The sequence below is a fragment of the Marmota marmota genome, unplaced genomic scaffold (genome assembly GCF_001458135.2).
Source record: "Marmota marmota marmota unplaced genomic scaffold, marMar, whole genome shotgun sequence".
Taxonomy (NCBI): Eukaryota; Metazoa; Chordata; class Mammalia; order Rodentia; family Sciuridae; genus Marmota; species Marmota marmota.
Genome location: NW_025999946.1, coordinates 251,332 through 277,745, shown reverse-complemented (window position 1 = coordinate 277,745; position 26,414 = coordinate 251,332). Strand labels below are relative to the sequence as shown.

Genomic DNA, 26,414 nt, shown 5'->3' with positions numbered 1-26,414 from the left:
CGATCTACCAGCCCCCAGCCAGGAAAGTCCCTCTCTAAGGACTTTCTCAAGGTCCCACAGTGAGCGAGGGGCAGCTCACACCTGACTCTTCCTAGCCCACCCTGTCTCCTGACCTGCAGGCCAGGCGCTGCCACACTCGTGCACAAGTCCTGGGGGAGTGAAACCAAGGCCTGTGTGGTTTGGCTGGCAGGGAATGGCCTAGGAGGTCACCTGGGACGGCAAGATCCCCTCCTGGGCCTGGTGAAATCACCAGGCTACAGGCTGTACCTGAGTAATCCTGAGTCGTGGAGCTGGCTCCTATCACCTCAGGGGGACCTGAAGGTCAGTCCTACAGAAGGCTGATGGCTTTGTGCAAAAAGTCTGGCCTGGGAAGGGTCATGCAAAGGGCCATGTCATGATGGCCAGCGATTAGGAGTCCTGGGCTTGGGCACCAACTCTATCAGGGCAGTCACCTCCTCCTGGACCTCAGTTTTCCCATCCAGAGTCGGGGGTGTGTGTGCATATAGGGAGGTCTCTAGGTGCAAAAGCCTCTACCGTCTAAGCCTGATCTTCCACTCTGGGGACTGACAGCTGTACTGTAAGATGGAACTGATGCAAGGAGCAATCGAGAGCTGCTGCTGCACATCTATCCTGCTGTCCTTCCTGCTGCATGGTCAGACGTGCCCCTCTCACTTGCTCTGCCTTCCACTCCTCCATTGCCAGTGCTGGAGGAAGAGCCGAAGCCAAGGGAGCTCCATGGGGGTCTCTGCTCTCCCCACCCCCACTCCTTCTCCCAAGAGAGGCCCTCCAGACCAGGAGGGAGGGGGCGCATGTCTAAGTTCACACAATCACCACCCTGTCTCAGGGAGACAAAGGCCAGGCCCTGGGCCCTGGCTGCCGACTGCCCAGAAGGAATGATACTTCACAGTGTTGCTGAGTTTAGAATTTTACAAAATGTTAGTGCCATAATAACTTAGATTCCTGGAATCTCTAGAATTCAAGCTAATAACGTGTTATGATCACAAGCATGGAGAATCTTCATTTCAAAGAACAATAACAACAGCACATCAGTCACCCAGAAACACATGGGAGGCTCAGAACCACACCATCTTGATCTGCACTGACGAAGGAACTCAGACTCAAAACCACACGATTCAGAACAACTGAGCGTCAGAGTCACCCAGTGTGGGCAGCCCGGCCGAGTGATAAAACTTAGTGATCACACAGTCTAGGAATCTGGGATGAACATCAGAAGGTGATAAAAGCAGGACCCCCTGCAATGTTCTCGCAGAACCTTGTCATCTTCCCTGCCGGGACCTCAAAAGAATACGATGGTTTTGCTTGGCTGCAGAGCCCTGATCACCCGCTGCCTGAGGTCCACACCATTTCAGACCTGGGCATGTGCTTTTGCCCAGCTGCACATCAGAATCACCTGAAGAGCTGAACAAATGCCCATGGCCAGGCCTCCCCCAGACCTACTGAATCAAACTTTCCAGCACTCCCCAAAATAAACAAACCAAAACACCCCAGGATACTCTAATGTGAAGTCCCTGTTGAGAATCACGGACCTCGTCCCACCTCTCCTCCATATTACAGACGGGGAAACAGAGACTGCAATTAAAAGTAACTGGCCCAAGGACCCCAGTGATGTTCCCCAGCCCCTACATCAAGATCAACCCTCCTGGGCCTCTTGTTTCCTTCACCTGTACCGCTTTAGCTCCCAGGGATCTATCCTCAAATCACTGCATCTGTCTCACAGGACCCTGCCCCCAGGGCGTCCCTAGGGGTCTTAGGTACCAAGCAGGCCAGGTCAGAGTGAGCCACAGAGAGTTGCCAGGCTCCCTCCCCCGCACGCTCAAAGCCCACCAGGAGGCCTGGGGTAAAGAGAAGCCCCAGGCACAGGCAGTCAGAAACCAGGGGCCCAGCCATCCATCACTAGCTTGCTGTGTGGCCTGAGACAAGTCGCTTGGCCTCCAGGTCAATGTGATCTCAAGGTGCGAGGCTGGACAGAGGACTGCTGCGAACCCCTTCTGGCTCTGCCTCTTGACCTCCCACAACAGGGCCAATACTTAAGTGGGTGGAACCCTCAGGATCTTTTGCTACTTTGTTCCTGGTCAATAGGAAGTTGCTCATTGTGTCTAACCTGAAACATTCCAGCTGCAGTTTTTCCATACCCTGCTGCATGATGATAGAGACTGTGGGCACAAATGCCCTTGGCTTGCTCAGGGGAAGCCCTGCCCTCCTGCCCCCAAGTTGACCGTGGTTCCTCATCCCTAACCCTGTTCCAGGTCCTGCAGTCTCATTGCCTCTGGTGGGGACCACACTCCCAAATAAACTGGGGTGGCCTTATGGGGGACCACTAGTTTGACAGAGGCTGTCAAGGCCTCTGGATGTTTCAGTGCCCTCGACACAATGCTGGTTCCCTAAACAGCCTCCAAAACAGGGGTCCTGCTGGGCCAGGGTGTCTTCTCCAGTGAGATGGGCATTTCCAGCCAGGATCCCCTATCAGGCTCCAGCAAGAAGCCCAAGGGGCGACTCCCCAGGAATGGGGAAGTAGGAGTCAGGATGCTGCAGACCAGTGTTCCCTAAATTTGAATGTGCCCATGAGTGACCTGGAGAGCTTGTGAAAGCCTGGCTTCTGCAGCCTGGAGGGCAGGGGGCAGTGCTCTGCAGCTCTGATGAGCTCCCGGTGCTGCCCCTGCTGCTGAGCCAAGGAGTAGACTTTGAGGCAGGACTTCGTACGTTCACAAATAAATTTTTTTTTTCTTCTGAGGACCCCCTTCCTTCATTCAGCTTTGCTTGCAACTTTTCCGCGGTTAGCTGGAGAGATCCACACAGCAGCCAGGGGACAGGCTGGGGGCATATTCCTGGGTCTGTCATATAGAGTGAACACTTCCGTGTAGCAAGGGGCTGAAGGTAGGAGGGGCTTGTTCAAGGTCACCTGGCTGTCCTCCTACCTCTAAAGTCCCCTGTGGCTGATGGCAACCAAACACCTTGGCAAGGAGCAGCCCCATCCCCATCCCCATCCCCATCCTGCAACTAACTCCCTGTCCAGCCTCCGGTTCGCCTAGAGGACTGAGGCCCACGGGGGCTCTCCAGGGGCCTGGGGGGGGGGACTGTGCTAGTCCCTGCTCTGGCTCTCCATGGTGACCTGAGCCTGTGGGATAGGCCAGGCCACAGAACAGACTCCTGAGGGCTATTGGTGGCCTGGCCAGGTGGGAGAGGACACCCACAGAGGTGGCTTGGCTGGGCTCTGGGGGGAACAGGAGAAACCCAGGAAGGGTACCCCAGGCAGGCGGCACAGCAGGAGCAAAGGTTTGGAGGCTGGAAAATCCCTGCTGTTGTGTGCTGACCCTCCCACCAGGCCCATGAGCCTCAGTGGACAAACGGGATGGATAAGACTCGGGAGGTCCAGTGGCCTCACGAGATGGATGCCGAGCCTCTCGTTAGCATTCTGCAGAGGTCAGTCTTTGCTGCCTGCAGAACAGGAGAGACCAGAGAAAACTGTCTGCAAGAGCGGGCACTGGGGAGCTAGCCAGCCCACGGTTTGGAAGTGGCTTGTATCCCCCCATGGGCTATATGTTGGGAGCTTGGTCCTAGGGATGGTGTTACGGGGAGGTCCTTAGATCACTGAGGTGCACCCCTGAAAGGCAGCAAAGGCGTTTTCCTGGGTGGTTCTGAGAGGGTGGTTATAAAAGGCCACAAGCTGGGTTTCTCCCTCCTGGCGCTCGCCAGAGCTGTGCTGTGCACCTGCACTGTGAGTCTCTGGGTTCCCTGCTTAATAAATGTTTTTATAAGGCCAGCAGTGTCCGGCACTGCATCACAGCAGTAAACAGCTGACTAATACTGATGCACTTTCTCACCCCAGGGCTCCACTCAGTCGGCCTCACAAGTAATTCAAGACCAGGGATGGGTCCCACCACCCACTCTGCCCACATCCTTGTCCCTTCAGACCCAGGGCAGAGGATGGAGAAGGTGATACCCAGACACACTGAAGAGTCCCAGGGGCGGGGAGGCTCCTCACCATCTGTGATCCTGTCTAAAGCAGAACTGGCAGCTGAGGATGTGAAACTGGCCCTCCTAGGCTCTTTCCTGCCCTGCCAGACAGCAGGAAGGCTGCCTGAAGCCCCACGCCCTGCACTCCATTCCGCATCCCTCCCCCAGCCCGGCAGCTGCTCCCTCTTTCTGAGCCAGGCAGGGTGGACACTTGGTGAGCCCACCCTCGGCCTGTCCCAGAGGGGCGCTGACAGCCACAGGCCACAGCAGGCACCTTCCATGACCCCTCAGCCTCCTCCTGAGGCCCCCCGCCCCCGGGGCAGGGCAGAGCTTCCATTCCTCATCCTGTGGGATAGTCCAGGCCACAGACCTGGAAGCAAACCTGGGTGACCCAAAAAGTCACCAGAGCCTTTCCCGCTCCCTCCCAAACCCCCTGACAGGCCTCCCTGCCACCCATCCTGGAATGGCAGGCCCCTTTCTCCAGGAAGGAGGGTGGGAGGGAGGCTGGAGGCCCCTCTGTGGAACCCTCAAGCCCTCTCAGGCCTCAGACCTCCCAAACGTGTAACGATGGTGACAGCTCACCCTCATGGTCCACGGAGGGGCCAGGCGCTCCCCTCAGCACTTCACCTGAGGTGACTCATCCAGCCCCAGCATCCCAGGAGGCAGGATTCTTTAATGTCATTGAGGGAGACTGAGGCCTAGATAGGCTGGCTTCTTCTCCTGAAGGCACACAGCTAGTAAGAGGCAGAGCTAGGAATTGATGGCAGGCCCTGGAGCCGAGGGGCCTCGGGAGGGGCTGGGGCAGCGCTGGGCCTCCAGACGCCAGGCCTGGGACACTACCCTCCCTCAGCACCTCCACCAAAGTCACCACCTGCCACGCAGCAGTCACACTGCAGCCCCCAGCAACGCCCATCCCCGCTGACATTCTCGAAGTGCTTATGGCATTCCAGGTCCCGTGCCAAGTGCCTGCACACCGCAGCCAGGCCCTGGCCAGCCAGCCCGCCCAGCAGCAGAGGATCCCCAGCAGTACCTGCGGGAGTGATGGGCAGTGATGATCACCGGCCGCACGCTGGCCCTTCCTCCTCCTCCTTCCTCCCGCCTGCTGTAGATTTTACAATGTGCAGAGAGCGCAGCCACATTTTCTCTGCTACTTCCATTGTCTAGTGGTCAAAGGGCCTTTTGTCTGTGGTTTTCTTTCTTCCCCTACTTCCCTCCATCTCTTCCTTCCTTTCTTCCTCCCTTCCCACCTCCCTCCCTCTATAGAATTTTTTATAACTTGCTGTCCTCTCAGACTCTGTAAAAATACCCAGTTTCCCCCTGGCTCATTGATAGGTCTGTTTTCTGTTACTATAATGAAATACCTGAGGCTGGGTATTTCTAAAGAAAAGAGATTGACTTAGCCCACAAGTTTTGGAGGCCAAAAGTTCAAATAGCCCAGCACAGGTTGGGGTGAAGGCCTCATGGTGGGAGCTCAGAGGGAGAGACCCCAGGGCAGAGACAGGAACTGGAGTGAGGGGAGGGACCAGGCTTGCTCTCTTATAAAATCTTTTCCCAGGAGAGTGACCTTAAGCCCCTTCAAGGGTGGTGCCCAGTGACCTAATCACCTCCCACCAGGCCTCATCTCTCAAAGGTCCACCACCTCTCACCTCGCCACACTGAGGACCAAGCTTCCAGCCCATGAACTCAAACCATGTCCACACCAGAGCAGGTCTAACCTGGGCTAACTAACCAAGGACTTTACACGTCTTTAGCCTGGGAACCTGGATCTTGCTAAGGTCATGTGTGAGGCAGGCTTCAGGGAAGGAAGGGGCCTGGATCCCACCCTGTTCCACCCCTCACCCTCTGCCCTCCATGACACTCAGCTGTGGGGCTCTGAGAGCTTCTAGCCCTGGGTCCGCGTTCTGCAGGAAAAAGCCCACATACCCTCAGCCCCTCTCTGCCTGGGCTGCAGCCCCTCTGAACCCAGAGATTAGCCAGAGCTGCCATGCGGGCAGGGTCCAGGCAAGGGTCAGACGTGGTTGGCTGTCCCTGCTTGCTGTCTCTGGACACCCCAAGCCCTCGGGGTCGGGCCTGCCTGAGGAGGGCTGCCGAGACCGGGCTGGGGAGGAGGCCTGGCCAGCTTCCTCTCCGCCCCTCCCCCAGCAGGACCCTGAGACTCTTTACATCCCTCACACCCCGCCTCTAAGGTTTCAGCTGCTCTGGGACTCAGTTCTCTCCCTGCTCTATTTTTCTTTTTCTTTTGCAATCTCCAAGAAACCCGAGCTGCCAGATGGGTGGGGGTGATGATTGTGTTCTCTCGGACATCTGGATTTCATTAGCAGCCCTGGGCAGGCTGACTCAGGAATGGCACAGCTCCCCGGGGCTCGGGCCCTTCCCAGACCTCTCATGGTGCCCGTCTCTTAGCTGGACACAGGAGGCACAGGTGACAACACTCCTCAGGCCTCCCTCAAAGGAGTAACCACTACTCCCCCCAAATGCCTTGGGCCTGATGGAGGCTGAGGGCTTGGAGAATTTCTGCTCCCAGCTCAGTACTTGAAGGGTGGCGGCCAGGCTGGAGGTGGCTAGAAAGAGTAGAGGGCTTAGGGAGAGGACATTGTATCCTGTGTGTACTTCCCCCACCCTGCCCTAGGCTCCATTCCCACACAGGTGCTGAGTGAGTCATCAACTCCAAACTGGAGATGAGGAAAGGTGGCCCAGGGAGGTTAAGTGACTTGCTCAAGGTTGCACAGAACAGTAATATGCAGAGCTAGAACTTGAACTCTGATCTTTGGTTTATAAATTTGAGGTTGTTTCCTTTGAGCACAACAAGATACCTCCCACACCAGCATCAGGGTCCTTCTAATGACATGTAGACTCTGAGTTTTAGAGAAAAGGTAGCATTTTGAGTTTTCATGTCATATCATCAGAGAGGCCCACCACAGCCATCCAATAGAAAGCAGCCCCCAGATTCTTTTCAGGACTGCACTCTGAGCTTGCATCTGTAGGTACTTTTGCCTTGTGGGCCCTTTCCTCCATATAATAGAGTTCCTGATTGTGTAAGTATAAAGATAAATATCCAAGGTGGATTCATAATTATAAATTCATCATTGTTATAGTAACTTTCTATTCTGGCCTTAAATACAAATGGAAACATTTCTGCGGAACCCCAAAAGTGTCAAGGGCTTGGGCACTTGTCCCTCCTGTTCCTCATGGAGAAACCACCCTGGCAGGGCCTACCCAGGAACATTTTCACAGTCTCCATTATGTCTGATATTTCCTTGATTTTTCTTGATTTGCACTTTATGGTCCTTCTTCAACAACAGAACACCAGCTCAGAGTGGGGACCTTTCCTCTTTTGTTTACTGGGGTATCCACAAATGCCACCCTGCAACCTCTGCGCTCCCTGTCTTGGACCTGGTCTGACCACCTCCTGTCCCTGCTCATGGCTGGTTTCCGCAGCAGCCTTCTCCCTTCCAGCCCGGCCTCCAAGTGCCACTATCACGATCCTTCAAAATGCTAATCCAAGCCTGTCACCGAAGACCCTTGGATGGCTTCTCCCTGCCCTCCAGGTTCAGTCCAAGTTTGTGCAGCCTGGCACGCAGGCCCTTCACCACCTGCTCCAACCACACCTTCCGCTCCCCCCTCGGGAGTGCCAGCCCTGGCCAACGGCTGGTGCTGCCCAGAAAGCATATTCCAGTTATTTACAGCCTGGCCTGGAAGCCTGCCCCACCCCAGGTCCCGCCTCCTCCTCTCTGAGGCCTCCCCGAAGCCTAGGCAGAGCTGGATTCTCACTCGGCAAACCTCCGTGGCAGCCCTGGTCACCCAGAATGGCCATCACTGCTCTGTGTGTCTCCCTGAGGACGAGGTCAGGCCTCAAAAAATATGAAGGTTTGGCACCCAGCAGATGCCCAGGAAGGGCTGCAATTCAAAGCCCCTGCTGCAAAGTCATATACCAGGTAGGCAAGTGCAGTGGGCCCAAAGAAGGACACTGCAACTTAGGTCCTTATGGTGTGCAGAAGCCAAAGCAAGACACCCAGGTGACCCTGCAGGCAGCCAGGGGATGTCAACCGTGCCTCCCTGCCGTCGATGCATGTCTGCTGCCTCCAGAGCCACACCTGACCTCCCTGACTCCAAGAGGGCAGAAGGTGCCCTGATGCTGGCCCATTATTGGGCACACAGACTGGGTGAGACCAGGCAGGTCTGGCTTCTGTCTACAGGGTCCTCGACCCTCTTTATTCCCAGCAGCTCGTTTTTGAAGAACCCCAAACTTTCTGGGAATGACAGTGGAGATGGAAGTCTGGATGCAAAGGGTGACAGCAGGGTTTAAGTGGCAAAGATTGGGCTTTGGGATCAGCAGGAGCTGAGTCCCAGCCTCAGCCTTGAGACTCACCTGCTGTGTGACTTTGGGCAAGTCACATCTCTGGGCCTCAGTTTTACCCAGTGGCATTTGGGGATCTCTAGTAGGTACCTGAGAGGGTTGTTGAGGGAACTGACAGAGTTAATGCATATAACATGCTAAACTTGGTGATGAATTCATTTAGAGGCTTTTAGTATCATTCAAATTACTATCATCTCTAGGCAAGTGGCTGGCACACCGTGTGGAGAAGGCAGAGCTTGTGTTTTCAAGTACCATGTGGTGGACACTCTTGTCTCCTGAGACTCCTTGGGTCAGTGCTGACATTAGCTAGAGATGGACGCTGGTCTCTCCTCCCATGAGGAGAGACTTTCCTTCAGCAACATTTAGAATTGGTCTCCAGCACCTTCCACCTCGGCTTTAGGGGCTCCCTGTCTTCCTGAAGTGCCCAGTCCCCAACACACTGGCCCTAGGAATGGGTGAGGCCTATTCGTCAGATGAGTGGAGTTCTGAACACCTTTACCCTATTCTTAAGGTTGGAAAAGAATCAACTCATAGGCCACAAGCACCGGGTCCTGCGCTCCACTACCTTCTCTGCTGCCTCCCTCAGACCCCTGGGCTCATGGGCAGACTCAGGACTGAGTAGGGGGAGGTGAAGTTCAGCCCAGTTAGATGACTGAGGATTCTAAAAACTTTTGAATCATTTAAAAATCATTCCACAGAAGGGAAGATCTGATGGAGCAGAAAGAAAATTTAAAGAAATAATAGCTGAAATTTTTCCAAATCTGATTTTAAAAAAAGAAAAAACTTTAATCAACACATCCAACCAGCTCAACAAAATCTAAATAGGGTAAACAGAGACGCCTACACACAGACTCAACATAGTGAGATGGCTGAAAAGTCCAAAGACACTGGAGAGCAGAGCTACGTAGGAATTATATGTCTATATGTCCTTCTGGTAAGTTAAAATGTATAAGGTAAGCCCTACAGTGACCTAGAAAGAAATGACTAAAACCATCATGAAAAATTAAAGAAATTAAAATATTACATTAGAAAATCAGTGCCAAAAAAAAAAGCAATAAGAGAGAAATAGAGAAACAAAAACATGAGTGACTTAGGAAATAAAAAGTAAAATGCCAGGCAGAAATCTAACTGCCTCCATCATAGCAGTAAATATGAATGGATTAAAGAATCCAATCAAAAGGCAGGGATCCTCAGATTGTGAAACAGAGCCCCTTTAAAGTTAGAAGTTCTGTATTGTTTTAGCTCCTGAACTTCCTCATGCTGAGAATGGAAATAGAAAACTACCTGACCCAGGTGGGCACCAAGGAAACTGTGGTCCTGTGAGCTCTCTGGCTAGCACAGCCTAGCTAAGTCTACATGTGTGCATCTCCTGGGTTTTGTTTCTACAAATGATAACCACTTCTATAAGACAAGAAAAACAATCTAACTGTTTCTCTCCAGTTTGATCAACTGCATTAAATTTATTTTTCCTTTCTGCATCTTTTGCTTATTTTGTAGCTAGGGACGTGGGTTGGGGGAGCTGAATGCAGCCAGCTGGAATGAAGGCAGTTTCTTGGCTTGCCTGCCAGTAACAACTGGATAACAAAAAGCAATTGCTATATGGTGTCCCCAGGAGACACACTTTAGTTCAAACACAGCTACAAATTAGAAGTAAAAGAATAGGAAAAGCCAGTAGCAACATTGAAAACTGGGAATTTGCTATCAGAAAAAGTAAACTTTAATACAAAAAAAAATATTACTGGAGGTAAAAAAAAAAAGGATATTTTAGAATGATAAAGGATCAATCTATCAGGAGACAAAACAATTAAAAACATACATGCACCTAAGAACAAAGCACCAAAAATACATGAAGCAAAAAAAAAAGTAGCGTTAAAGAAAAACAGATACTTCAAAAATAATAGCTGAAGACTTCAATATTCCCACTTAAAATAATGCATAGAATGGGGCAGAATATCAACAAGGCAAAAGGAGACAGATGCATCACTCTAAGCCACCCAGTCTCTACAGACACCCTCAGAACACTCCACCCAGCAACAGAATGCATTCTTCCCAAGTGCACATAGAACAGCCTCCAGGACAGCCCACGTGCTCTGAAGCAAACCACAATCAGTTTAGAAGGGATGAATAATACAAATTTCCTCTTACCACAATGGAATAAAGTTAGAAATCATTAAAAGATATTTGGAAAATTCACAAATAAGTGGGTAGTAAACAACACACTCCTCAACAACCAGTGGGTCAAAGAGGAAATCACATGAAGAATAAGAAGATACTCTGTGATAAATGAAAATAAAGACACAACATACTAAAACTTATGGGATGCAGTTTTGTGGGAAATTCCTGGCTGCAAACATCTTAACTGAAAAGGAAAGGTTACAAGATTAGTAACCTAATCTTCTACCTCAAGAAAAAAGAAAAAGAACAAACTAAACCCAAAGCAAGATCATGGGAGGAAATTATAAAAGTCAGAGTGGAAAACCAAGCAAGGACTTGAAGAAGTATTTGCAAACCCATATTCATAGCACCACCACTCACAGTAGCCCAAAAGTAGAAGCATCCCCATTGATGAATGGATGACAGACAAATGTGGTATATCCATACAATGAAATATTACTCAGCCTTAAAAATAAAGGAAATTCAATAAAGGTATTGTGTCCAACTACAACTTAAACCAAAAAAAATAAAATAAAATAAATGAAATTCTGACACCTGCTAAGATGTGGATACACCACGGGGACATTATACTAAGTGAAATGAGCCCTGAAGACAAATACGGTATGATTCCACTTCTATGAGGCATCTAGAGAAGTCAAACTCAGAGACAGAAAGTGAAATAGTGATCACCAGGGGTGGAGAGGGGAAAAGGGGGGTTGATTAAGGGGCTCAGAGTCAGTTTTACAAGATTAAAAAAAATAGTTCTGGGAATGACAGTTGTGATGTTAGCACAACACTGTGAATGTATTTAATACACTTAAAAATGGTTAGGATGATACATTTTATGTTATGTGTATTTTACCATAATTTTTTAAAAGGTTACAGTGGAATTCAGCATTAAAAGAGAATGAAATCATGACATTTGCAGGGAAATGGATGGAGTTGGAGAATATAATGCTAAGTGAAGTTAGCCAATCCCCAAAGAACCAAATGCTGAATGTTTTCTCTGATTTAAGGATACTGATTCATAATGGGGTTGTGGGGGGGCATGGGAGGAATGAACTTTAGATAGATAGGGAAAAGGGGAGGAAAAGACAGTGGAATGAGATGGACATCATTACCTCAAGTACATGTGTGAAGACATGAATGTGTGACTCCACTTTGTGTATAACCAAAGATATGAAAAATTGTGCTCTATATGGGTAATATGAATTGTAATGCATTCTGCTGTCATACGTAAACAAATTAAAATTAAAAAAAATTAAAAAACAAAAAGATTAGGGTGGAAAGCAATGAAACAGAGAACAGAAAAACAACAGAGAAAATCAACTAAATCAAAAGTTGGTTCTTGGAAAAGTTCAACAAAATTGGCAAACCTTTAGTTAGTTAGATCAGTCCAAGAAAAGAGAGAAAACTCAAATTACAAGAATCAGAAATGGAAGCGGGCGACATTATTATTGACCTTACAGAAATAAAAAGGATTATAAGAGAACAATTGTAAGCCAATAAATTAGATAAGTTAGATGAAACAGACAAAATCCTAGAAATACACAAACTGTAGTAACTGAATCAAGAAGGAATACACAATCAGAACAGATCCAGAACAAGAGATGGAATTAGTCATCAAAAATCTCCCCACAAAAGGAAAGCCCAAGCTCAAAGGGCTTCAGAGGTGAATTCTACCAGACCTCGAAAGGAGAATTAATGATCACTCTCCTCAGTCTCATCCGGAGACTAGAACATGATAGAACACTTCCCAAATCACAGAAACGGGCACACGTGACAAGGATGAACCTGGAGAATGTCATGCTCAGTGAAGAAGGCCATGTTATTATATCACTCCATTTCTCTAGAGGGAGAGAAAGGAGGTGAGCCGATGTGGTGGGGATGGATGATCAGGAGAGGATTCCTCACGAGTATGAAGCTCTTTTTCTGAGTTGAAAAACAGATTCTGAGACTGATGGTCATGGTTTACACAACCCTGAGTGCATTAAAAATCACTGAACTATGCATCTCAAATGGGTAAATTATATGGTGAATGGATTCTGTCTCATTAAGGCTGTTACCGAAAAAAGAACATTCTAGAATCTTTTTCATATTATTTATGTCAAACTCATACAATCATTCATTTGAAACACAGGCTTCCTTCCATGGCTTATAAAAGCCTTGTAAACCCATTCCCTTCCTTCAGGAGCACTTGTGCTGAGCACTTGCTGGGTGAAGTGTCTTGGGTGGGTGTCAGACAGCAGGGTGTTCAGGGACGAATCTAGCCCAATGCCAATCCTGTAGCTTGTGGTCAGGTGAGGTGGCGTGGACAGAGTCCAATTAAACCCAGCCTTGCCAAACTACCTAGTACCTTGCAAGATAAGATAGGTACACTTTTCAAGGTGACCCAAAGAAGAAATAAATTATGCTAGCCAGCATTTATTTAGTGCTTCCTGTATACAGGGCACCATGCTAGGCATTTCCTTGCATCCTCAAGCACTTGTGTGGGAGAGTGTTCCCACTAGTCCCATTGGACAGGGGACAAGAGGAAGACTGCGAACCTCTGTCGTTCCACCCCTTGTGAAGTGGGTAGGGGATCCCTGGGCCTTCAGGGTCCTGGGCAGAATCAGGTTTTGGATGGGGCCAGGAAAAGGTCTCAGCCAGCTCAAGAAAGAGACTGAGGCTCCATAGACGGGGAGACTCAGCTCGGAGTGGCACGGGTGTTCAGGAAGGCAGGGCACAGAGGCCCCATGAGCAGAGACCTCATACCTGTCCTACCCCTGCCCCAATGCTTCATCTCTTGGAGACTCAGCTGTGAAATGGGACCACTACTCCTACTTCTGACATTGAATTAAGAGATAATGATCCATATACAGGAAGAACCAGAGTTAGCATTAGGCTGGGAAGGGAGGGACCCTCTGCCCCAGCTTTTAAAAGACACTGGCCTGCCCAGGTGAGAATCCAGCTACTCCACTGAGTAGCTCAATGATCACAGTGCATGAGTTCCTTACCTGCCCCTTTGTCCCCATCTACCCAGAGAACCCTGGCAGTGGGGGTCAATCTCTGCAGGGAGCTCCTCATGCCAAGGGCCTCTTGCTTACTGCATCTGTTCAGAGACAGGGCCCAGAGGCGGGGTACCAGGTCTTGAGGATGGCACTGTGGGCCAGCTCCCACTGTGTGGGATCCAGGTCAGGGGAACACATCACCTGGGGATCTTACCCAGTGAGGTCTGGGTGGGTCTGGGACTCGTGGGTTTTGGCAAGCCCCAGGAAATACTGGTGCTGTGGTCCGTGGGCTGCACTCTGAGAAGCCAGGACCCGAAGCCTGGGATGGCCGTTCCTGAGAAGAGCTTGGTGTGTGTGACAGCAACAAGCGCAGATCAGCCTCCTGTGGCTCTGGACCCAGTCCTACACGGCCACAGTTGACTCCCAAAATCTGGAAGGTAATACTACGTGGACCTGCTGAGTCTCCAGGACTCCATTTCTACTACATTCATCAAATCTAACTAGCATCGCATTATAAAATAATTGGAAAATATGAAAAAAACAGGGGGAAAAATCACCGTTAATCTCACACCGTATTTTAAAAGACAGCTGCTGACTGCTTCCCCCAGGATCCCAAAGCCACATCTATGGAAGATTTGGGATCTGCCCCAGAGGTCCCACTTCATCTCTGCGAAGCACTGGGTAAGGGGGGGCACTCCCCAGCACCCTCCATGTCCTGGCTCCCATGTACCCCAAGAGAGATGCCCAATCCCTTGGGGCCTGAGCCTTCCCAGACCTGTCTGGGGAATGGAGAGTGGGGCAGGACCCCCTTCCCTCATCTTTGCAGGCTGAGGAGGCAGAGGTGGGGTCCGAGGAGGGGGTGCACATCTGGCTTCCTGGCCAGGAGCCCACATTCCTTCCGAGTGAGTGTGAGCAGATGGGGCCTCCAGAGAGCTATGAGGAGGCTGTTGGCCCCGTCCTGCCCCACCGTAATGGGACCCACCCTGCAGGAGCTGGTGGAGACAAAAAGGCGCAAAACCTCATTTGGGGGCCCAGTTTGGGTCCAGGATCCCCCACTCATTTCCGCCCAGCTAGTTAGGCCCAAGCTGGGCCTCTGTTCCATCCGCACCAGCAGCCTTGTCTCAGCAAGAGCAGGGGGGACAAAATGGTGGTGACCAGAGGGCCATGGGGCCACTCTCTGAAGGGAGGGCTCCTGGGGAGGCCACTGTGCCTGCCCACAGGCCAGAGCTGCCCCAGGTCAGCAAGGGAGCCTGAGAGCCCTCCCCGAGTCAGGGCTGCCTTACCTGGGGGCAGTCCTTGATGTAGTGTCCCTTGTTGAAGCACAGGTGGCACAAGTAGTTGGGTGGGGGCCGCTTGCTGGGCTTGCGGGCCTCAGAGGTGAGGGTCAGGTCCGAGAAGTGCTCAGTGAGGGAGCTGAGGCCGTCGGCGATGTTGTTGAGGGAGCCGTAGGGCGAGGCGCTCTTGTAGGCGCTACTGCTCAGGGCCTGCGGAGGACAGAGGAGTGGGTCGCGGAGGCAGCCGGGGAGGAGGTTTCCATGGCCCAACACACCCACACCCACTCCCCCCCCCCATACACACACCATACACACACACACACACACACACACCACACACACCCCACACATACACACACACACACATGAGCTTTTGCAGAGCCTTCAGCTGCCCAAGGGCTCTGGCCCCCGAGTCCAGATCCGGAATTGTGTGTCCTAAGATGAGCCAGTGACCCCCCATGGGGCGACGGTGGCTCTGCTACACAATGGGCCCAACCAATGACAGCCATCTCCCAGGGTTTCTAAAAGGCTAAAATGAGGTCAGAAATGTTTGACCTCAAGCCAGGCACTTAGGAACCACTCAGTACACAGTGATGATCACAGTGACCATTATTATCATTATTACAATTAATTCTCCTTTACGCACCGTCACAAGGTAGGAAGGTGGTGTAGAAAGCAACCTGTTAGATTTGGGGATCTGCCACTGGCTGGCAGAGGAACTTTGGTTGAGTCATGCTGACTCGGTTTCCCTATCTTGTAAGGAAGAGGCATTGCAGCCGACAGCGCGGTTTCCATTTTACAGGGGTCTGAGCCCCACTTGGCCTCCTGTGGCCAGAAGCCTTTAGTCTGTGTCTGGGAGCTCGGCGGGGCTCAGGCCACCACTCAGAGAGCCCCAGGAGGGAAGCGGCCCACCTCTCCCACCCCCAGAAGACAGGAACCAGACCTGCCACTGAGCTTCAAAGCAGAGGCGGCCAGGCCCCTCCTGGTGTATACAGCCTCTATTTATAGGAGTCCCAGGCTCCGGGCGGCCTGGCACACCGGAATTTAGAGAAGGTGGGGCCCTGCGGTGAGGCTGGCATGGATCGGCCATGGGTCCCCTTGCCTACAGAAAGGCCAAGGCTAGAAAGAGGGAGATTCTACAGGCGGCCCGAAGACCAACCTGGGCATGGGGCTGGGCACCCCTTGGCTCCAACACAGGTGCCCAGGAACTTGCAAGGGTAAGCTGTGATCCTGGGGAGCCTTGGATCTGATGGAGGGATGAGGACTTGTCCTTGGGAGTCTTCAAGCTGATGGGGAAGCAGGGCCCCTGGAAGGAAGAGCCTCGAGCTCCCTGACAAAGATAGGACACATAGCAGCCCAGGGTGGGGACAGTCCTTTTTGTGCCCCCCTCAGTGTAGGAGGGGGAAGGAGGAGAGTTGAGAGCTATGCTGAAGTACAGCTCCTCACCTCCTCATCTCACTCTCTACAGTGTCCATCTTTAGAGGTCTGTTTCTCCCCTCTTAGAAGACAAAACCCCCATCAATTGGGTGCCACTGTTGATCTTGGTCCCTCAGGACACTATGCTGTGTGACTGTGGGATGACCCTTGCCCTCTCTGGACCTCTGTCCCTTTTATAAAGTTTTGCATCAGATCCTGGCACATAGAAGGAAAGACACAGATGCCATACCTGGAGCAGCCCGGGCCCCCACATAACCATCCTACAGTGACTGGAAAACAGAGCTCAATGGGTCCTGACACCCCAACTCTGTCCTACCATCAGGACAGCCAGGACAGCAGACAATGCCACACCAGCCAGCATTTTCCAGAGTGCCTCTTCCTTTTTCAGATGAGCCTAAAATGGAGTGGTCCACCTCAGGGGCAGAGGGCCCCCTCTCTGTAGAAACCCAATAAGAGACCCCCTTGCAGGGTGCAGGGAGGGCTCAGATGGATTTCAGACTCCATCATGGTGACATGCCAAACGCTCACCACTCTAGCACTGGAAACACCAACACCCTGTGAGTCACTGTCCCCATTATACAGATTAAATGAGTGAGTCCAAACTTGTGTTGGATGGCCTGGGAAACCTGTAACACAAACAGTTCTCTGGACCCCATGTCAGACCCACCAAAGCAGCCACTTGGCATGGGAGGGCCCAGAATCTGCCTGTTTCACTGTGTGGCAAGATACACATGACCAAAGTCACCATTTTAAAGTGCACAGTTCAGCCGCATGAAGAGCCTTTACACTGTTGTGCAACCGTAACCGTGGCCACCGTCCACCTCCAGAACATTTCCATCTTCCCAAACTGAAACTCTGCACCCAGCAGACTTTAACTCCCTGTTCTCCCCTCCCCCCAGCCCAAATCTGCATTTCCCCCAGCTCCCCAAGCTACTCTGGTGCCAGCAGCCAGGTCCACCCCTCGGGAGCCTGGACTTCTCAACCTTCAGGCCTCTCCTTATCTTCTCTCCAAGGCTCTCTGCAGACCTGCAGACCCCCACCCCCACCCCCAATCAGCCAGATGGAGCCCAGCATGGTCCCAGCCCCTTAGAGAAAAGTTCATCCAAACAAGAAACTTGAGGCTCCAAATGGTGTGACTCACCCTCATGGCTGGGAAGTGCAATTTCACAAATAACAACCCTCTTATTTTCCCCATTTTCCTTTTTCTTTCTTTTTCTTTTTTTTTTTTTTTTTTCTGGAGAAGAGTTAAGCAAGTCCACAGGAATCAGATCTGTTTGGGCAGTGAATGTCAAGAGGAAGGGGAAGTTCGGTGGATGTCCAAAAGTGCACTAATCACACCCTGGAAAAAAGTCCTGTCCCCACCTTGAGGCCATGCACCCCTGCTCACAGTGGCCCCTCGGGCATCCCGGGCAGCCAGAGGCCTCTGAGCAGGCTGCCCTGGCCTGGCAGCTCAACCCCACCCACCCCACCGTAGAGTCACAGCTTCACCCCTACCCAGAGACTGCTCCACAGGCAGAGAAGGGAGATCCTCTCGGCTCCCCGACCTCCAGTGTCCTCTAGTCTATCCCCAGGGACTGTGCAGCTCTCTGTCCCTAGCCCAATTCAAGACAAACACCACCTATAAGCTGAAAGGATAGAGTGCTCAGCCGACCTGACTTCATCCCCATGTTACAGATGGAGAAACTGAGGCCCAGAGAGGCAGCAGAGGGAGGCAGACCCAGCCATACAGGGCAGGGAGGGCCGCCTGCCCAGCCAGTGCAGGGCGGGTGGGGCAGCGGGTGGTTTCCTCTCCAAAGCCCCGCTTGAGCTCAGGCCATGGAGGTGAAAGGCGAGTCCTGGCTGTTTCCCGGCCTGCAGGGACTGGACAGAGCAGAGGTCAGGGCCTAGCCTCTTGGGTTTCCCATCTGCAAAACATAAAATGGAGCAGCAGGAAGGAGGGCACATTGGACTGTCCCTACGGTCCTGAGATCTTTGGGTACAAACAGCAGGTCCTGAGGGATGCCCCAGAGTACAACATGCTAAAGACACCCATCCTGCCATCTGCGGGTGGTCGATAAAGCGGGCACAGAAGCCTCCATCAGTCGATCCCACCTCTGCAACGGCCAAGTGGCCCTGTCAGGGTCCCCACAGGACAACTCTGCTTTTCTCCCTGTGGCTCTGCACACGCTGCTCTTCCACTCAAGCCCCCTGGGACTTAGCTCCAGGTCTGGCTCCCATTGGCCTTCCCCACCCCTCCCCTTGATTCAGGCCTCAGACTCCAGGAACAGGGTGCAAATGAGGCCTTGTTGCCCGTGTGCTGCTGTTCTCCTCCAGGGACCTCCCTAGGCCCTCAACCCTGCCCTGACTCTGCCTGCAGTTGACTCCAAGGCTCTGATCTCATGTCTCCTCATGTCACACAAAGCTGGATGTCCCCCAAGGCAAGATTCTGTGTCTTCTGCACCCCAGGGAGCAGATGATTTTTGCTGCTCCTTACACCTGTTACTGTCCTGGGTGCAGCAGAGTCCAAGGTGGGGAAGGGCCCGAGAGCCCCACTGGCCTGGTGAGGTAACACCTTGAAGGCTTTAGGCTGGGCCTCAGAGTTTTCGTGAACTGGTTGGGCTGCTCTGGGCACTGCTGGACATCAGCCCCACATGATCAGGTGGAAGCTTCCAGGATGTTGCCAGCCTTTGAAAAGAGGCCACATCTCCTTCCTCCCTGGGTCAGTGACCCCATCAGCTAGCAGCAGAAAGCCTGGGGACCTTACATCATATATGGGGGACTGAGTATCACACTGCTGCCTGTTATTGGGACTTCTCCAAGGCTCTCACTTGACTGATGGGTAAGATCAGATGGGATGACACTACAGTTTGTTCTAATTGTACGGAGTGTGAGTACTTAACTGGATCTTTTCCTTCATTTCCCTTTGCCTGGCAAGAACACATTTAGGTGAGCCAGGTTGGTTTTATTGTACAGAGCTGGAAACTGAGGCTCAGAAAGGCTGAGTAATTTGCCCAAGGTAGCACAGCCAATATGTGTTGGCCTATTATATTTCAGCTTCCATGTAGCCTCTGAGGCTTGGCTTTCCCGACAGGAAGGGGAGCCAGAGGAAAATGCCAGGTGTGACATCCTATGCTAAGCCCCTTGGCCCTGGCAAGATGAGACACCAGCTTTTCTGGGCTGCCTGAGAGTTTTGGACCCCAGAGATGGTGACTGCACTGTGGAATATGGAGCGCAGAGGCAGAGATTTCCAGGGCTGACTCCAGGCCTCACCAGAGCGTGCCTGCCAAGCTGGGGTTGTACCCCAGGGACAGAGGGAGGGCGCCGTGGAAGGTGAGGGCAGGCAGGAGCTGGCAGAGGTGGGAGGAGGACTCTGAGAGGAGCCCAGAGGGAAAAGAGCTGCAGAGATGGGCTGAGAGACAGGCAGGGACAGCAGGGACAGCAGGGACAGCAGGGACAGCAGGCAGAGCTGGGGAGCAGCACTGCAGGAAGGTGAGGGCGAGCCCTGCAGTGCCCAGGGCCTGGATGTGGGCAGGACAGTGCCGAAGAGCCAGGCAGAAGCAAAGCTGAGTTGCCCCAGCTCACAGGAGGCTCCTCTGACAGCAGACCACTGCTCTCTTACTCCCCCAAACCACCCCACGCCCCTCACCGCAGCGCGCACACACCCATGCTCCTGCCTCAGACAAGACATCATTCATTTCACAAATGACTCACCCCTTCTCCCAAGGGGACCTGCATTTCTTCTATCCCTAGGGCCCGTCTGGAGTCAAGCAAGTGCACAGGACACACCCACAGGTGGCCATGGGCTGGCCTCAGGGACTGGAGACAGCCCTGGGCCCAAAGGAAAACCACAGCCTGAATGAGGGTTTCCCAGCCTTTGAAAAGAGGCCACACTCAGCCCCAGCCCCAGATCTTTAGTTTCCAAGATCTAAAGCTGACCTGAGGGTCAGGAGGGGGCAGGGCTGGCCACCGCCACCTCCTGGAGGCCCACTCATCCAGCACATGTAAGCACGGCTCCCTGGGCACCGCCAGTGCCCATGAGAAGATTCTGACCTAATCAACACGGACAAGCTCTTTCTGATGAGAGAAGTGGGCAGAGAGAAATGGGGACAGGACCAGGAACAGGGGAGCAGACAGCGGCAGCAGGACAAAGCAGAAAGGACTCAGGGGACACTCTCTTCCCTGCCTTGGTTCCCCCAGCCCCCATCAGGGTCACCATGCACCTGACAGGTACTTGTGTTTCACGACTCTTCTGACCTCTGCCCTGGGGACCAGGTGCCTCTCATTTCTATTCACATTTGTCAAATGAAAGCACAAAGCATGAATAAGAATCCCAGGACTGGAAAGGGTCCCAATATTTATCCAGTCCCAGGTATCATCGAGGTCTGCAGGCTCTATAGCAGGGGCCCTGGACCTGGGATCCATGGTCACATGAGGGTGTCCATGACCCACTCCATCTGAAATCACTCATGAATCCGCATGAACACGCATGCACATATGCTGGTGCTCTGTGCCCTGTGTTGACGACAGGGACTTCAGCTGTCTTCAGATTCTCAAAGAAGTCCATCCCAAACAAGGTCAGGACTATCAGTCATCTGTGCCTCTGCTGGGACACCTCTGGGGCAGGACTTCACTATCTCCCAAGTCAGCTCATTCCAATTAATCAAACTATCAATAAACATTTCCTACTTGAAATGAAATAAGAAGCTAAGAGATTAAGGAGAGCATTCACATAGTCAAGACTGAACATGGAGGAGGGGAAAGGCTTCAAGTCCTCTCTTCACCCACCCACCCATCCATAGTACCGGTACTCACTGAGCATCAGGTATTAGAACTGCTAAGTGGAAAAAGACAAGATTCCCGATCTCAGAGTGCTGACAATCTAGCTATTGAGATAGATACACCTGTTGCCTACTGCACCACAAGACCAGCTGTTAAGACATGCTGCGTTAGAAGAAATATCTACAACTCACCTGTCCCCAGACCATAGCAACTGGAGGGAGGGCTGCTCCCCACGGCAGCCAGGCAAAGCCTCTTGGAAGAAGGACATCCACTTGTGCCATAAGAAGTATATTGGAGGGCTGGGGCAGGGGCTCAGTGGTAGAGTACTTGCCTAGCACATGTGAGGCCCTGGGTTTGATTCTCAGCACCACATATAAATAAATAAAATAAATGTCCATTGACAACTAAAAAAAATATTTTAAAAAGAAGAAGTATATTGGATCTGTCCACTGGACAAGGGTTGGGGATGACCAGGCTGGCCAGAGGAGGACTGAGTGTGCTTCATCTACACACACAGGGCACAGCAGGTGTCCTGGTCCTAGGCTGGAGCCCTGGGTCTGCTGCTGACTTTCTGGATGCATCATTTCTGTTAGTTTTGTGCCTTAGTTTCCCCATCTGGACCTTAAGCCTGCCATGCACAGGCTGCGGTACAGGCACAAAAGCACTAAAGGTTCCCTGTGTCCATCTCCTCTGCTTTTCCTAAGCCAGGAAAAAGGACATGGGAAGAAACCCAGCACTCACAATTATGCCCACCACTCCTCAAACCTCAAGGATTCAGGACAAAATGTCAAAGGCACCACAGCTTGACAAGAGACCCTGGTTACTGCCTGCCCTGCAGGGGAAGGGGTACAGAATGATCTGGATGAGAGCCAACCGGGGGACCGGCTACAGGCTGAGCCACAGACACAAGTCCTGAATGGAACCCAGAAGAGGTTTGGGTCTGGCTCTGCCATTGGCTTGCTGGGTGATTTGCCAGGCCTCAATTTTGCCTTCTATCAAATGGGAGTTATGAGGCAAGAGATGCCCAGATTAAAGTGCCACCGGAGTACAGACCACTGACAGCACCGGCTGATTACAAATTACTAATGCTGCCTGCTTTCCTCCCTCCCACCTGACTCAGAAGACCCATGAGGGGTGGCCCCCTTCTTAGCCTGTGCTCGCCCAGTCAAATGAATCTGGTGGAAGGAGGGTCAGACTGCTTTGGCCAACAGACTCCCAAGTGCGGGCCTCCTTGACTGAGTCACTGATCAGCTTCCCAGCTCCTGGCTGGGCTACGATGGCCATTCCTCCCCAGCCCTGGACTCCCTTCCCACCTATCCCATAGAGACCACAAAGGCTACTGAGAACGAATCTTAGTCCCTGGAGACCACTCAGCCCCTGCCAGGCCAACTTCCCCTTTAGGCAGAAGTGTGGCTTCATTTCACATATCCACACTGGTGGCCCTTTGGCTCATCTCCATCCATTGCAGGCACTGGTGACACATTTAAACTCTCGGGGAAAGTGTCAAAGGTAGGACCTTCTAAAGCAGGTCAGTATAGTTGCTCCTCTAAGGGCTCTCAGCTGTGTCTGCAGAACCGTTAAAGGTCCTGGGGTGCCTCATGACTCCCTTGCTGCCATTCCCAAATTTCCAACAGAGGGACCACAGAGGCAAAGAGGAAGGGACCTATGACGCTGAAGAAGATGACGCTAGAACCTGGGAGGGCTCCCAAACTTATGCTCCAGGAAGAGCTTCCTAGTTTGGATCTATGCAATGAGGAAGGAGCTATCTGGCTCCTTGGAGCGTCTAGAGATGCTAGAAGAACACTGGCAGGTGTCTTGTGCCAAAGATGTTCTCTGGTTAAATAGGTATGGAAAATGCTGGGCTGAAGAATGGTTACTGTGTTTTATTCCGTAGGATTTTTCAGGACAGTGCCAGCAGGCATTGTATGAATCCAAGAAAAGACAGCATGGTGTTTTTCAAACAAATTTGATCCCAAATCCCTTCCCCCATCACCCACAAAGTACAGATCGCTTGACAGTAGGGTTATGCTTCCCAGCTACTTCTGTCCCTGGAGGAAAAGGGAAAGAAAAAGGCTGCCCTGATAATCCAAACTGAACGGAGAGGGACAGCCATATTGTTCCTGGTGATGGTGGTGGTGGTAGGGGTACAAGAATTAGCCAGGACAGGACCTGGGTACGACTCCAAGGGACTCAAAAGTAATGCTTAACTCTACTTTTTGCAGAACTAGAATCCCACAGTCCCTACACTGCTGTGAATTTAAATTCCAAACAGAACTTGGCAGGGAGGACCCCCATGCAGCCCAACCCCCACTCCTAAGAACTGCCTTCCAGGGCACCTGGAGAGAAAGGAGGGGCTTAGCCAAGGCCCGAGTCACTCTCCAAAGACATACTTGTTGCCACAGATCAGGTTTCTGAAACGGAGGATTCATGGGGTCTGGTGTGTGGACCCAGAGGTCTTTTGAGAAATTGTATGAGGTGCCTGTTCTGCCTTAGGTCACCTGCTGGTACTTGCCCCTACACTTACATGTGAACTCTGCCGTCTCCCTTTCTGTTCCCAGGGCCAGAGTGCCACTCAGAACCCTTGGCTTATCTTCAGCTTCCATGGCTGAGGTTCCAGGGGTACAATGGGCTTCTGTGCCCCCATGTCCTCACCCCCCATGCCAGCTGCATTCATGGTGTTTTGCTATTGTGGTGGGAGCAGCCTGGGGGTGGTGCAGGAGGGGGTGGGCTCTTGGCACAGGGGCTGGCGCAGACAGGCTGTGGTCAGCGGTCAGCATGCAAGTCACATCCGCAGGCACTGCCACCAGGCCTGCCAGGCCTTGCACAGAATGGCAACGTTTCTGGGCCCCTAGGTCCCTTCATAGAGTTCCCTCCAGCCCACACAGGACTTGATGCTTCTCTGACTAGCCCCATGGTGGCATTGAGGTGGGGGGTATTTCTTCTTGCCTTCTCAGCCAGTTGCTATTTTGAAGCCATATTAGGTCACCAGCTAAGCCCTGTATGCAGGAAAGGCCTGTCCCCAAAGCACAGCTGGGGCTCTGAGAGGGTTTAAGAGGCGCAGTGGGGGGGGGGTGAGGACAAGGGAGCCTGAAGCCAAGAGAGCCTTCCGGATCTGCAGGCACAGCCTTCTATCCCATCCAAGGAAGCCACTGGCCTGTGAGCATAAGAGAAGCCCTTCTAGGCTCCCCAGCCCAGCCCCCCTGCAGGCACATTCTCCCTCATTTGTACAGGTTTCCAGACTCAGACACACTACCCTGGGAGACAGAAGAGACTAACTTTAACAGACGGGCAATCTGAGACCCAGAGAGGGTCAGGAAGCTCCCTGAAGACAGCCGTGAAAGAATGTTCCACCATTGGCCCTTTATCTGCTCTTCCGCATTGCTGGGCCTCTTCATGGGGAAACTGAGTCACAGAAACAACAGCAGACAGCTCTCACTGAGCTACCACTGGGATCCTGGAGGCCAGAAATTTCCAATAAGAGGCACAACATCCCACTCCCACAGGGGACTCCTAAGGGCCCCAAACTCCCAGGACCACTTAGCAGAGACCCACATGTGGAGAACAAGGCCATCATACAGTGGGAACAGAGGGAGGATAGTAGGGACTGAGAAGGGACCCTGCTTGACCCACAGGTAATGACAATCTTCTCCCTGGATAAGACACTCTTGGGGCACATACTCATCACCACTACTCAACCCCTGCCATCATGGCACCGCCACTCAATCACCTGCTACCATGGCTCCCCACCCAATTCCTCACTATTCACACACACTGTCTCATCTGCCTACTGATCTGTGGCCTCCACTAGCCTGTGCCCACAAAGCCCCATGGACCCACACAGAGCTGAAAAAATGTTTGGTAAGAGAATCAACAACGGGAAACATCCAGGCACTGAGGAACCACTCCACAGTTTTCCGAAGTCACTGGTACCTGAAGCCAGTTCCCTGAGAGGCAGCAAAGTCTCTTACAAGAAAGATCCCCAGCCAAGAGCCATTCCTCCCCCAGAGAGAGTGTTTTACTCTCTGGATACAAATGCTTGGTACCAAAGGGTGCTTTTCCAGACTCATCTCTCTCTCTACCACGCTCAGTCTCCCCACACCAGTTCTAGTCACACAGGTCCACAGAGCAATTCAGAAAGTGCTGGCCTTAGGCCAGGATTTTATGTGTCCATGAATCCCCTGGTAAATAATGGCCAAACATATCTATGAGACCAGAAAGGGTGACCCTCTGCCTTCTCCATATACCCTGGCACTCCCTGGCATAAACAGGCCCTCTTCCCCAACCTTCTCAGAACTCTGACTCTCCAGGTCTAGAAGGAAAGTGAAAGTGACCCTCATGTATGGCCCCCAAACACCTCTGCACCTTTCTTTGCAGACAGCCACCACAAGATGGACAACTGAAAGCCAGTGATGGTTGTCTGCAATTCTCAAATAAGGCTGGAGTAAGTGGGGAGTGCATGAGAAGTCCTGCAGGAGAGAGGAGTGGAATCTGGGGAGGCTCTGGAGAAGACCCCTCAAAAGGTTTTAAGAGGTCATGGCTATCTGTGTGTTTATCTAGCTGGGGAAGAGTCACTGCCCGGTAGACTTTGTAACTGAATCCACCAAACAGGCAGACTTTGCGACATAGGCGGCCCAGGTTTCTGGAGAAGGCGCTGGGCAGCTGTAACTGCTCCCCCTATCTAGTCCTCCCCCACTCCCTCTAAGGATTTCCCTTTCATTTCCTTCCAGGCTGGGAGGGCAGAGGACTGCGCAGTCTGCGGGGTCAAGCCCTCAAAAACCACTTCCTATGTGGCTGGGGGAGGGCCAAGCAGCTGAAGGATGGATCTGGAGGGTCCCTGTGTGGGAACAGCAGGAAAAACCCTCTGGGCGAGTCACTGTTCTCCAGGGCGCCCCTCGGGTCGGCAACCTCGGGAGGTCGAGGAGAAAAGATTTTAGGCCTTTCCAAGAGGAGTTCGGAGCAGAATCTGCACTCGGTCTCAGTCCGCGATCGCCAGGAGGGGTATAGGATTGGGCGAGGGAAAGTCACTTGGAAGGGGCTCCCCGCCCTGGCCGCACCCCGGCTGTCTGGAAAGAATCCGGAGACACCCCCCTGCCCCGCCTCAGCCTGCTTCGAGCAGGGCTCCCAGGCTGGGAGAGGGGGCGGGAGGGCCCTGCCCGGGCCTGAGCTGCTCCCAGCCGTACTCTGACGGGAGGTGACGCGCTCCCGGCGCCCCAGGGACTTCGGGCGGCAAGTTTGGCAAAGCTGAACGAAGTCGAGCCAAACCCGGTCGGGCAATGAGGAGCCGGCCGGGGCCAGGCCAGGAAGAGCCGGGCAGATAGGAAACCGTCTGGCGCAGTGGGGCGGAGGGCGGGAGCGCGCGGGGGCACCCACCTCTCCGCGCTGCAGCTGGAAGAAGCTGTTGAGATAGCTGGAGTGCAGGGGCGAGCCCAGCTGCTCCGGGCGGCCCTTGCCGAAGGCCAGCTCCGGGGG

At 52.5% G+C, this 26,414-nt stretch overlaps 1 protein-coding gene across 1 annotated transcript in view; it reads right to left on the bottom strand.

Annotated features, from left to right (window-relative positions):
• The window catches only part of Zcchc24 (zinc finger CCHC-type containing 24), a gene marked incomplete at its 5' end in the record, with an annotated part of 51,827 nt that extends 25,413 nt beyond the window's left edge, over nt 1-26,414 (bottom strand). Inside the window, 2 exons of the mRNA XM_048801789.1 lie at nt 14,760-14,960; nt 26,316-26,414. Coding sequence (XP_048657746.1) covers nt 14,760-14,960; nt 26,316-26,414 — 300 coding nt within the window. The remainder of the gene's footprint in view (nt 1-14,759; nt 14,961-26,315) is intronic.